This window comes from Cyprinus carpio, chromosome B7 (genome assembly GCF_018340385.1).
Source record: "Cyprinus carpio isolate SPL01 chromosome B7, ASM1834038v1, whole genome shotgun sequence".
NCBI lineage: Eukaryota > Metazoa > Chordata > Actinopteri > Cypriniformes > Cyprinidae > Cyprinus > Cyprinus carpio.
The window spans coordinates 15,098,576-15,110,657 of NC_056603.1; the positions used below are offsets into that span (position 1 = coordinate 15,098,576).

The 12,082-nt window shown below is 38.7% G+C and overlaps 2 protein-coding genes across 2 annotated transcripts in view; both read left to right on the plus strand.

Annotated features, from left to right (window-relative positions):
• The first annotated feature begins 311 nt into the window (after window positions 1-311).
• On the plus strand, window positions 312-4,411 carry LOC109049218 (high mobility group protein B3-like). Its single transcript, XM_042727468.1, has 5 exons — window positions 312-452; window positions 2,258-2,457; window positions 2,570-2,709; window positions 3,002-3,176; window positions 3,269-4,411. The coding sequence occupies exons 2-5, from the start codon at window positions 2,308-2,310 to the stop codon at window positions 3,443-3,445; spliced, it is 642 nt and encodes a 213-aa protein (XP_042583402.1). The 5' UTR covers window positions 312-452; window positions 2,258-2,307; the 3' UTR covers window positions 3,446-4,411.
• Window positions 4,412-5,589: 1,178 nt separating this feature from the next.
• arrb2b (arrestin, beta 2b) overlaps window positions 5,590-12,082 on the plus strand; it is a 36,815-nt gene continuing 30,322 nt past the window's right edge. Inside the window, exon 1 of the mRNA XM_042727466.1 lies at window positions 5,590-5,818. Coding sequence (XP_042583400.1) covers window positions 5,796-5,818 — 23 coding nt within the window. The 5' untranslated portion in view covers window positions 5,590-5,795. The remainder of the gene's footprint in view (window positions 5,819-12,082) is intronic.

Consider the following 12,082-nt stretch of genomic DNA (forward strand, 5'->3'; position numbering starts at 1 on the left):
GATAGATGTTAAAGCAAAGAAGAACTAAAAAATACAACATCTAAAGAATGTACAAGAATGGCAACTTGGTGTTTATCCCTTTGCAGGTTTGCCAAGCATCCTCTAAAAATCCATGCTGACAAAGTGTGGTACATTTTGGCGCTAAACTTAACATGAAAAGGTCCAAAACTGAAGCCCTGAAGAATTTTTCTGTGAAAGTTCTCTAAGCATCCTCAAAAGTAAAGAGGCTGGGCATACGAAAACTCACGCCAGGACCAATCTGGAAGAAGCGTCGCTAGATGTGCATGTAGCGCTGCCCAATGGCGAGGAATGGAGGTTGTTTTGAATCGGCGAGACTGCCTAGCCAATCAGGCCGGTCTCGTGTTGAGCTAGCGCGAGGCTGAGCGCGTGGGGTTTAAAGCGGAGAGAGAAGGGAAGACAGTGGCGAGATTTCAATCAACTCAACAACACAGGTATGGAAAACCGTCTTATATTTAACACAACACATTCCATTCATTTTTAGCTAAAATATTTCATTTTACACACATTTACATGTTTTTTTTTATTAAATGTGAAACTAACATTTATTCCCCAAAAACAGAATAAATGTGTTTCTTTTTTAATTCGTTCATGTGTGAAGGTCAAGGAGTTGTGTATATTCTTTGCGTTTTGTCTTTCTTGAGATATATTGCCTATTTCTAATAAATCACAGAAATGTGAACAAAATCAAACTATTTTTATAGAGGTCAAACGCAATTTTCTGATTTGCTGTTATCAGCACCTACCATGTTTCCCTTTCCTTTAACTGCAAGATTAAAAGTTATTAAACTGATTATTTTCCCTGACTGTATTCTTCACGCGCATCGCTGCTGAATATGGCTCGCTATGTCCTGTCTATGAACCACCCAGTCTTCTTCTATACAGACCGATTTCTATTACATCTTCACGAAAATGATTTTTTTGTCTCCAAGATCATTCGCTTATACAATTATTGTTTGCTCTCTATCTTATTATGTGAAATATGGATGTGTAAACGCTTTCGAAACATGTTATCGCATTTTTCCTATTCCAACTTAAACAAGCGCGCTTGCAGTGTATTAAAATGGCTGGCGATTGAGACCATTGACGAGCAGCTATTCCTTCACGTAGCAAGGACGGGATAATTTCAGACAGAAAACATACATTTTACATGCAAAACTGCCCGTTGCTTTCGTTTTCGCTCTGGATTGTCTATCTCTAAGTCTTTAGATTAAAATAAAGAAAGTGCACAATGATTTTTCATCTTTTCCAGCTTGACAGTTGCGCTGGATATACTCGCATAGGCAATGGCTGGCTGTAGTCTTTGTTAAGGCAGCACTGCGCCAAGCGACAGCTAGGGCTCAACTTAGAAAAACAGTTAAACACGCCAAAATATGATCTGAAAGCATTTTACAGTCATTTTAAACTAAAAGTACAACATGTATTTTAGTTGATAAATATGTTTTTCTTTTAATTAGAGCCCTTGGGTCGCTAGAATCGTCTTTTAAACCCGAGGGGGTGTGTATTGCTTTGTTGCACGGTCAACCCATCTGTTTGCTCGCTCTGCAAAGAAGCCATTTTAATGAATGAAGAACAGCAGCGCGAGGCAGAGCTTATACCAGTTACTATATATAACAGCCCCTATATGCTTGCAAACCGGCAGAATGCGTAGTTTTAAACCAAGAACAGTGGTTGAGCTCAAGATTAAATATTAATAAGGTGAAAAAGATTCGCAAAAATAAAGAAGAGTTTCTGTCATGAGGATGCATTCGTGTGAAGGATGTTGAATAATTCCAGCTGATGGCCTTTCTGTTTTTAGTAGGCACTTATATAGGCTACCACCACCGTCTTCACATGTGTGCTGCTGCTTAACCTATAAGACTGTGTATGAAGGTGATTTGTGTCTGTGCAATAGAGTAGTACAAACTTTTGCTAATAATAACAAACAATAAAAGCTGTATTGTTAATTGCAATAGCACATTGTATTTTCCAAAAAAGGCTGTGAACACCAAATCAGTCTCATTAATAATCAGTTCACATCCCCCATGCAAGAAGGACGGGTCTGGAATTCCCTTTGTGTATCATCTTAGTCTAATAAGCCCTGCACCCCACTGATGTAAGAAATGCTGTACTATTTAAAAAAACAAAAATTCAATGGGTCACTTTGTGTTTTAATCTGTTTTTGATACCCACACCTTACCAAAAATGTATTATTAGTTTTTTTCTGTTGTTTTATGCTCTTTATTTCCTATCATTTTAGATAGAAATACAGCACAAGAGAAGACTTTATTGGCCTCTCATCTCACAAAAATGGCAAAAGGAGACCCAAGGAAGCCCAAGGGCAAGATGTCTTCTTATGCCTACTTTGTTCAGACATGCAGAGAGGAGCACAAGAAGAAAAGCCCAGAGATTCCAGTCAGCTTTTCAGAATTCTCCAAAAGATGCTCTGCAAGATGGAAGGTTAGATTTGAAATGAAATATTCTAATATAATTTGACTCAAATGATTGAAATAAAGCAATGCAGAATTACTTTCATATTCTCAGTGGAAAACCCTCTTGATTTGTTGCGTAGGCGATGTCCATTAAAGAGAAATCCAGGTTTGATGACATGGCCAAACAGGATAAGGTGCGTTATGATCAAGAGATGATGCACTACATGCCTGAAGGCAAGAAAGGCAAAAAGAAGGATCCCAACGCACCCAAGAGACCACCGTGAGTAGACCTGACACACATTACCTCAATTACTAAAACTGTCTATATGCAGTTATTATGAAGGATATTTTGTTCATTTGATGCTGGCAGAAAAGGTTTTTATCGCTATCTTGCCTTATATTGTAATAATCTGGCATTTTAATGATTTGTGCACTGTAGAGGTTCTGAATGACAGTTATAATTTTTTTTAAATAGTTTAAAATATTCACAACAGATCACATTATTGCTTCTAAAGCATTATCCAACAAATGTTGATGAATAAATTCATTTGGTCACCTTTTATGATCAACAGCTCTGGATTTTTCCTGTTCTGCTCGGAACATCGTCCACAAATCAAGGCTCAGTATCCAAGCTTGGGTATCGGAGATGTGGCTAAAAAACTCGGCGAGATGTGGAACAGCCTCACAGATGGAACCAAACAGCCCTATCTGATCAAGGCCAACAAGCTGAAGGACAAGTATCAAAAGGCATGTCTTGATCTAGATGCATCAGTAGTCCACCTTGGAACATATCACAATTCCAGTGTTTTACAATATAACGATGTTTGCTCTTTGCGCAGGATGTTGCGGACTACAAGACGAAGGGCAAGGTTGGGGCGGTGTCCATGGGTATGGGAATGATGGGGAATTGTATGGCTCCAAAACCCATGATGAAGAGCAATATGGATGATGAAGAGGATGATGAGGAGGAGGAAGACGAAGAAGAAGATGATGATGAATATGATGACGATGAATAGACTGTCGTTTTTGTGTACTTGATCAGTTATGATTACAATAACTATTTCTCCCCCATTGAAGTCCAGTAGATATGGAATACACTGGTGGTCTCTCATAGCTCCATTGTTGTTTTAATAGAGGTGGAGTGTTTTGTGAGCTGTTGGTAAGAGACTTAGTATCACAGTTTCTTACTTCCAGCTTTGTGTGCGTGTGAGCGCATGTGCACATGTCAAGATCTCACTTCCACCATGGTAGCCCAGTGTCTTCCTAGCCCATCTTTGTATCCTTTTACCAGTTGTATAACAAAAGGCCTTTAAACTTGTAATACCCTTCCTGTATATGTAAATTCCTGACCTATATATATTTTTTGTTGGTTTGTTTAAGAGGCTCCTGAGTGTGTAGCTCTGTATTTGGTTGACATTGAGTAGATATTGTTTATGATTGTAGTATGTTGCATGTGGAAAGGTGTTATAGTTTGGAACTGTGCACCGATATCGGACATTTCATGCTGAATCATTAGCTTCCTCTTCCTTGTCCAGTTTAGGAAAAAAATCAGTGCAGAAGAGCAGTTGCCACCAGCACGTCAGTTAGTCCTGTTGCAGGGGTGTGTGCTATATGTTTACTATACTACATGATATATTGGCACATCCATGATCAATGTAGGAAGGATATTTGTATTATCTTTCCTTTATATTAACTGTTGTGTGATCTAGGAATGCACTATAGAAATGCTGATTTGTGTTGGCATAAATCTGGCATAAAAAGTATAAAGTTAGCTTTGGAAAAAAAAATAGGCCTAAACATAAAATGTCAATACTGGCCAATATCGATATGGTCACTGATATATTGTGCATCCCTAGTTTAATACTTATTTTTTTGTTGAATATAAAGTAAGGAAACAATGCTGATGATAAATCTGTACTTATCTGTATCTATGATTTTCATTTTATATGTTCGAGGTTTGCAATTAAATTGAAACATTTTTATTTGTGGTGAGTGTGTGTATGTGTACCTTGACCATGGACCTTGATGACAATATCTAGCATATTGTATGCACAATATTTATTGAAAAACTTACCTTAGCTGAAGTGTTTAAAAGTTTGAAAGTTATAATGATAGCAGAGGCTCTTGCACCTAGTGATATTGAAATCACAAAAGCATTTGAAGCTTATATAAACTTCTTTCTTCAACATCGGCAATAGTTTCAAATCACATAAATATTCATTACTTAAAAAACATTAACCTCAGCTGTATCATGGTTCACAAATGTACTGTACTACGCTTAGCATAGCACTCAAAAGTCCAGTTTGGGGTAACCAGACCCTGTGTAATGTAGTCCTTGTGGTCCACTATGGTCTTCAAATCATCAATGGTTAGTCTATGGATCCCTGATTTTCAGTTTGATCTCAAACTAAAAGTTCTTCATTGTAGGAACTCTTAAAGGAATCTTCTGGGTAAATTTTCTAAATATATCTATGTAAGCGCTTTATTATACAACAACTCGTAATCAACAACAGTTGTGTTAAGATATATATTTGACAGGAATATTCCTCTGGTGACATTTATATACATGTTGTTTAAATTTGCGTCGCTAGATGGCGCAAGGCTCTATTTTATTATATAAGCTTGCATGAGTTCATGGTTGGGTTACATAATGCCATCATGGGAATTCTTTCGATAATGACATTAGTGACATGCTAAAATTAAATGGGAGTCATATGCAGTCATAAATGAACTCTATATTAGTTTGTCGTGGAGAAAATTAACTGTAGTTTCACAAATGCAGTTTATCAATCCTTCGCAGTCTGTTGCTTTCCTGTTTAATATCATGCGCCTCATCATTTTGACATTTTAAATGATCCACTTACAGAGATAACATTTCAACGTTTTAGGCGAAAATGCAAAAGTCCTCCAAACCCTGTCAATTATATCACAAACACGTTTTCACAGTTTCTCCGTAAAACGCTGAACACGTTCTCGGATACGCCGAAAGATTGTGCGTAAATATGTAAATGTTTTCGTTTTTCCTCATACTGTACTAAGCAGCACATTTCTGATTGGTAAGTCCCTAGGGCAAAGTTGGCGGATTTGGTGATCCACGGGATGACGTCAGAGATTTCTCCACATTTGATTGGCTACTCACGATGCCCATCAAACTCTGAGGCCAAAGCCCAGTTGCTTGCTGTCTGAAGCGGCAGCGAGCGGAGTGGGGAGAGACTCTTCCGTCTCTGGGCTGCGGAAACTACCAAGCGACAGCCAGCGAGAGTGGCAGTGATTGAGGAAAGGAGGACCGCTTTACTCGAAGTCCCGGCTCGGTTAGATATCCAATACACAGCATCTTCCCCTTACTGAAGGAAAAGGCCTGCGGAGATGGGCGACAAGGCGGGGACCAGGTAAGAGGCAATTTTCAGCGCAGGTCCAATACAGGCTCAGACTTCTTATTTTGAAGTCACGATACCATAATCTCACAGCCAACCCTACGATGAGCAATTCCGCCGAACCTCCAAGGCTTGAGCGACGGCGTGGGGAACCTACTAGTTTATCTGAGAGAGGCACACGTTTAATCTGTAGCCTACTAACTGTACAGGATATGCATCGGCACTCGAAGCAAACGATCATCTTAAAAACATGATCACACTGGACATCTTATGTACTTCACCCAGGGTGGGGTGACTGACCAGCACGATACAGCCCTGCTCTGTTCTTATACAGCCTTGCAATTGAAATATCTTCGGAGTGTGCGTAGGAGTGCAGCATTCAGTTGCTTTAACGGCTAGTCTTATCAACTGCGATCTGATGTTATCTTGCAGTTTGCGGACCCAAGTTGTGACTGGTATTTTTTGCATCGCTCGCTGCGGCTAGTCATATTTATTCGCTACAGTAACAAGCTCTTACTACGACAGGTTATTTAAATGCTGCATGATTGAAATGAGCAGACAGTTTATTGTTTTTCCGCCCAGCTGCCAGTAACAGAGAAGTCTGTCTGTCGCACCCAGTGCGAGAAATTCCTGCTCATCACTGCACGCTCACTTCCTCAACTTTCAGAAAAGGCCTCGACGTTTCCTTTTGCAGAAAAGCGGTGGGGTTTGATGTGCCTAAAACCTCATTTTAACACCTCTCTGTGCAGATTAGGCCCTATAGGCGCAGTGTAGATAGATAGTCGAGTCGTGGGCGACCATGTACGTGCGCTGAGTTTGATGAGTAACCCAGCAATTCTCTCAGTTGTGCTTTTAGTTCTGCTTACATGTCACGGCGCACACCATCATGAGAGGAAACCCACGGGTTTTTGCCTCCTGTCTATTTGGAGGCTACGTTTTGGGTTGTAATAGAGGGTTGCAGGTTTGATTTGACGTATGACACAGTACTTGCACAATACATGCAAGAGGCCCTTTTCATATTCACGTCATGTTAGTTTTCTTAACCCCACAAGCCTGACGATTTTTTTTCTGAAATTGAATGTTTTTTAACCTACACACACACACACACACACACACACACACACACACACACACACACACACATATATATAAACCTTTTATATATGAAAAAATGTAAAAAGTTTGCATGATACAAACCATAAAAAACATTCAGTGCATCACGCTTTTATGGCCCATATGAGCTCATGGTAAAGGAGGAGACAAACCTCCGTTTTTAGAGGCCCAAAGAAAGACATTAGAAGACATAGAGGTCATTTTATATCTTATAATAATATGTCTTATTAAGATGATATTTAAATGTTTTATGGTCAAAGCTCTGTAGTTTTAATTGTGGGTGGCAAAGCACATAATGAAATACAATACAATGACGATTGAGAGAACCCTGTTCATCCTGAAATATCACTAACAACTATTTGCATTGTTTTATAAAAATCATTAAAAATTCACAGCAAAAAGCATGTGTACCACGAACTGCAGGTGGACATTTTTAGAAATATACTGAAAGGTGCAACAGGTTTTTCAGCAAAGTCTTGATGTTTACAAATTATGGCATTAAAATATTATACAGAATGCTTTATAGGGTTAAAGGGACAGTTGATGTTCAACCCTTATGTTCTACCAAACCTGTATGACTGACTTTGTTCAGTGAAACAAAAAAGGTGTTGTGCTGAATTAAAATGCCTTAGTCACTATTTACTTTCATTGTATGGAGAAAAGATGCACTTGAACGGATACTGAGGCTGACAGTTCCTAGCATTTTGCCAAACGTCTTCTTTCTGTGTTCCACGGATGAAAGTAGGTCACGGGGAACGACATGAGGGTGAGGAAATGAAAAAAATATCAATTTTTGGGAGAAATATACCTTTTAACCTTCATATTTCTCTAGTCAAGGCTTTGTTATTCCACTGAAATGCAAACTTTTGATTTAAAAAAAAGCGTGAAGGAGAGCAGTGATTGTTGCATGGTTATTGTGTTGTAATAAGATTAAATAGCATGGTTTTTGTGTGTGGGGAACAGTTGTTCATCGGCCCACTAGAGCAAGCCATGCACACCAAACTTAGCTCGTATTGATTGACACACATTCATAGCGCTGCAAAGCTGTGAAAGAGGTGTTTTATGTAGGTGTCATCAGCCCTTCTGTGCATTCAAATTAGCCTTGAGTAAATTACAGATTGCTATCACTCCATACATTTTTTTTATTTATTTATCATACTTGCTATTTATAAACATTTTGCCACCAAAGACCTCAACAATATACCCTCGCCTGTTGCAGTTTTTGCTAGGCAAATTCTGATTCATCCCCTCTTGTGGTTCACTCACTGGAGTGGTTGTGGGGGTGTTGGTGGATCTTGCAGGCATAGGCTACGTTTACACGACAACGATGTGTTCAAAACGGAAAAGTTTTTCTCTTGTGTTTTTAAAAAGTTTCACATATACACGACATTGTATTTAAAACGATTCACGTTTACACATATCCGCGAAAGGCCAAAATGGCCAAAAACGCTGTATTACGTGTGCCAAGCCAGTAGTAGGTGCTGTCCCCTTTGTTAGTAAACAGTACCTGTAGGGAAGGGACGATTATATGTTGTGTATGATGCGTCTCCGCTGTTGGTTATAATATTGGTGAAGTAAAACAACATTTTGCTGAAGAAGTGTTAGCAGCACTCTTTAGCAGCAACAACAGTACCATGTACTCTGCCATTGTTGTGTATGTTTGTTCGCGCTTGCCTTTAAAATCAACACGTACTGTGCATGTCTATATACCTAACACGTACTACGCACGCACATGACGTCACCCTTTTCAAAGATTCCCGTATTGGGTGTTTACACGGAAACAATAATGGTGGCGGTTTTAAAAACTTTGAATCTTGTTTTCAAAAATATGCGTTTTCAGTCCCCAAAATGCCGTTGTGTAAACGAACAGACATAACGCATAAAAAGTTTACTGTTTTTAGCTGAAAACGTTGTCGTGTAAACGGCTCCTTAGTGGTTGTCTTATGAAATGAAAAGGCAAAATCCCCTCTGTGGGTGGGTTGATGCTTTTTTTAATCCAGTATAAATTCATGTTCTAGTTCGGTCTGATGTTTACACATTATCCCAGTTAATTGTTTTATATGCTTGTATTATTAGCATCAAGCTAAAATCAAGTCACATCAAAGTTTATTTTTAAGCATTTTGCATTGCTTCAAAAACTGTTACAGTGTTGTGACAATGTTTTGCATAACTTTAATTTATTACCATGAACTGATGTTAGACCATTAAAATTGTTAATAGTTACCTTCCTTTCGACTCATTAGTCATCAAATCCTCTGTACACACAATAAATATATCAATGTGACAGGCGCGGCGGTACAGCTTTAATGTACTCACTAAAGACAGCTTACGCACGGATCATTTCATGTTTCAAGTCAGTTTATTTTGATTCATGAACAGAAGTGATGTCCAAGTTGTTTACTTTGTAATTAGTTAGTCATTTTCACCAGTTTGATCTTTACAAATGATTTGCGGACTGTTTGCGAACATGAGAGATGTGCATCAGCGCATTGACAAGATAATGAAAAAGTCACTGTAAAGTAGGCATTGCCATCTCTCACATGACTTTTCATTAAGAACACAGTGAGTTTAAGGGAGGCAGACAAGAGTAAATAATAGAACTGTATTAAAAGGAGCAACGTTTAGGAAGATAGAACGTGTAGATGGACAACATGGAAAGAATAATGGAATGGCCAAATAGGAAAATATAAAAAGCTTTAGAGACAGTAAGGTGGAGGGATTTAAGAGTGAAAGCTGGAGGACTGTGCTTACCTAATTTCCAACTTGTGCAGCTGTTTTATACGTAAGTGTATGTTTATGATTGCTCTTCGGTCCAGTACCAATTCACAAGAGATGTGAGTGCAAAGAGTCATGAGTTTTTCAAGGGAACTTGGGAGTGACTCATCAGGTCCCTCCGAGTTTGGTAATCACAGGGAATCACTGTGGTAAGACCAAAACAGGAAAAGTGGTTGGAAACGTTGTTTAAATACTGAGCAAAATGTCATGTAGCTCCATACCAGTGTTTTTGTATTTGCACCATGCTTGCGCAATATCCTGCAGCTTAGTTCAACATTGATTGGGGATTTACTAGAGGGTGGTTAGTATATATTCCCCATACTCCAGCTTGTGACATCTGCATGCTCGAACACGTACTGCCCTCATGCTGTCCTCATTTTGTAGTGGGATTGATTGGTGTGGTCCATTAAATCACATCTGCATCAGTACATGAGCGTGATGAATTGTTTCAAGCGTGTTTTCACCTGTTCTTATGTTGTATTTTTCCCCTTATGCCATCATTTTATGCTTTGCCCTGTTAATCTCACCTTTTTGCTCTCTTTCATCAGTGACTGAAAATGTTACGGGTCCTCTAGTTTCACAAGAAGTCAGTTTTAATGCATAGAAACTGAATATTTTATTTGTGCAATTACAACAATATATAGTTCACAAAAAAAAAGTCAGTAGTTCCAAACCTGTAGGACTTTTTGTCCATCTGTGAAATTAAAAAGAAGATATTTTGAATGCTTTTGCCCATACAATAATCCAAAACGACATTATAGGCCCCACTGACTTTCATTGTTTGGACAAACAACAGTTTTCAGATTTAGATTAATTTTGTGTTCCGCAGAAGAAAGGAGGTCATACAGGTTTGGATCGACATGAGGGCAAGTAAATAATGTTAGATAATTCATTTTTAGGTGAACTATCCCTCGAGCTTCATTGACCTAGATGGAAAGGGTGTTATCAATAATGGCACACAACACAGTGTTGCTGTTGTGTGTGTGTGTGTGTGTGTTGTTTATCTCTCTCACACACATACACACACCTCTAATTCATCAGCTGATGGTTCCATTATCTAATTTTAAGCTGAAAGGGCAATTCACTGGAGACTATTTGGACACCTGTCTGCACTGATGGATTAAGTCTCTGCATTTAACAGGCACCCAGTCCTTCTAACATAGTCTAGTTTGTAGACTGAGTTAACCTCTATCATGGGATTGTGTCCCAGATGAATGATGTTCCGCTCCACTGGTTTCGTTTTCGTAGATGTTGTGGGTTTGTGTGTGCTGAATAAGGCCCCACTTGCAAAAACTAAAGCTTACGCTACATTTTAACATTTTATGATGAAAATAAGTGGGACTTGCATGCCTAAAACTTGCCACCTTGATGCTAGGTTGTTTTGGGTGTTTTCCATGAAGCTTTTAGTCAAAAAGCTGTGAATATTTTGTTATCTAGATACAGTGCACATCCCTCGTTCAATGTAAATAGTATACGCTTATCAAAAGTGTGGAACGCAAAGCCTTTCAAACTCTGTTAGAATGCTAAAACTTAGGTGGTTCACACATGCGCGCTAAAAAGTTTCCAATGTCTATGTTATATCTTTCCAGGCGTTATGAGCGATTAAAAATGTCTTTGTACTTGGCATACGTGTAAAAACCAAAGTACTTAAATCTATAGAATTTTTTTTTATCTTGCCAGTTCTGAACTTACAAAACTTACTTATATATTATACTTTTACTTAAGAAGCTGCATGGTTTATTATGCTGTTTTCCAGGTGGTTTCCAAAGATTAGGGGTTTTAACCATAAACTGTATAAAAACATGGACATAGTGTCCGTGACGTCACCTGTAGGTTTCCAAAAAGTGAAGCCTTAAGTAGGCGGAGCTGGCCATTGCCATCTTGGCATCGCATCACCCTCCGCGTCACTCCCAGATAATCAAAAATGGGCAAAGAGGCGGGAGCTGGATGCTAAAACCACGCCCACCTAGATTGATGGCAGTGGCCATCCATCTGTCACTCAAGTGGCCACGCCCTTAATTAGCAGGAACTTTAAGGCTTAATATAATTTAAATGGATGAGTTATAAAAAAATTCACCCCCCTCACAGTTATCATGTAGGGCAAAATTAGCTATATATACCAAAACCACTTTTTGTACCAGGCTGTACAAGATATTGTGAATCACTTCACACTGTCCTCTATAAGCACCTATTATGGTAAGCTGGAATTCAGAAGAAATTGACCAGTTTGAGTTCCCAATGGGAAGTGGTCTAGAAAAATAACATTTACACACGCAGCACCTCAGCAATGGAAAAATAATAAAATGGAGAAGCATTCTCAGCTGGATTCCTTTTTTCCATTATATTGCTGTTTTAATTAGCAAATTGCTTGTACTTGACCTATATCTTTTT

Excerpts from the sequence above, each read along its gene's own strand:
- LOC109049218 (XM_042727468.1), top strand. The coding sequence starts at position 2,308 with ATGGCAAAAGGAGACCCAAGGAAGCCCAAGGGCAAGATGTCTTCTTAT. Across the intron at positions 2,458-2,569 it reads GATGCTCTGCAAGATGGAAG|GCGATGTCCATTAAAGAGAA; the intron begins GTTAGATTTGAA and ends TTTGTTGCGTAG. Across the intron at positions 2,710-3,001 it reads AACGCACCCAAGAGACCACC|CTCTGGATTTTTCCTGTTCT; the intron begins GTGAGTAGACCT and ends TATGATCAACAG.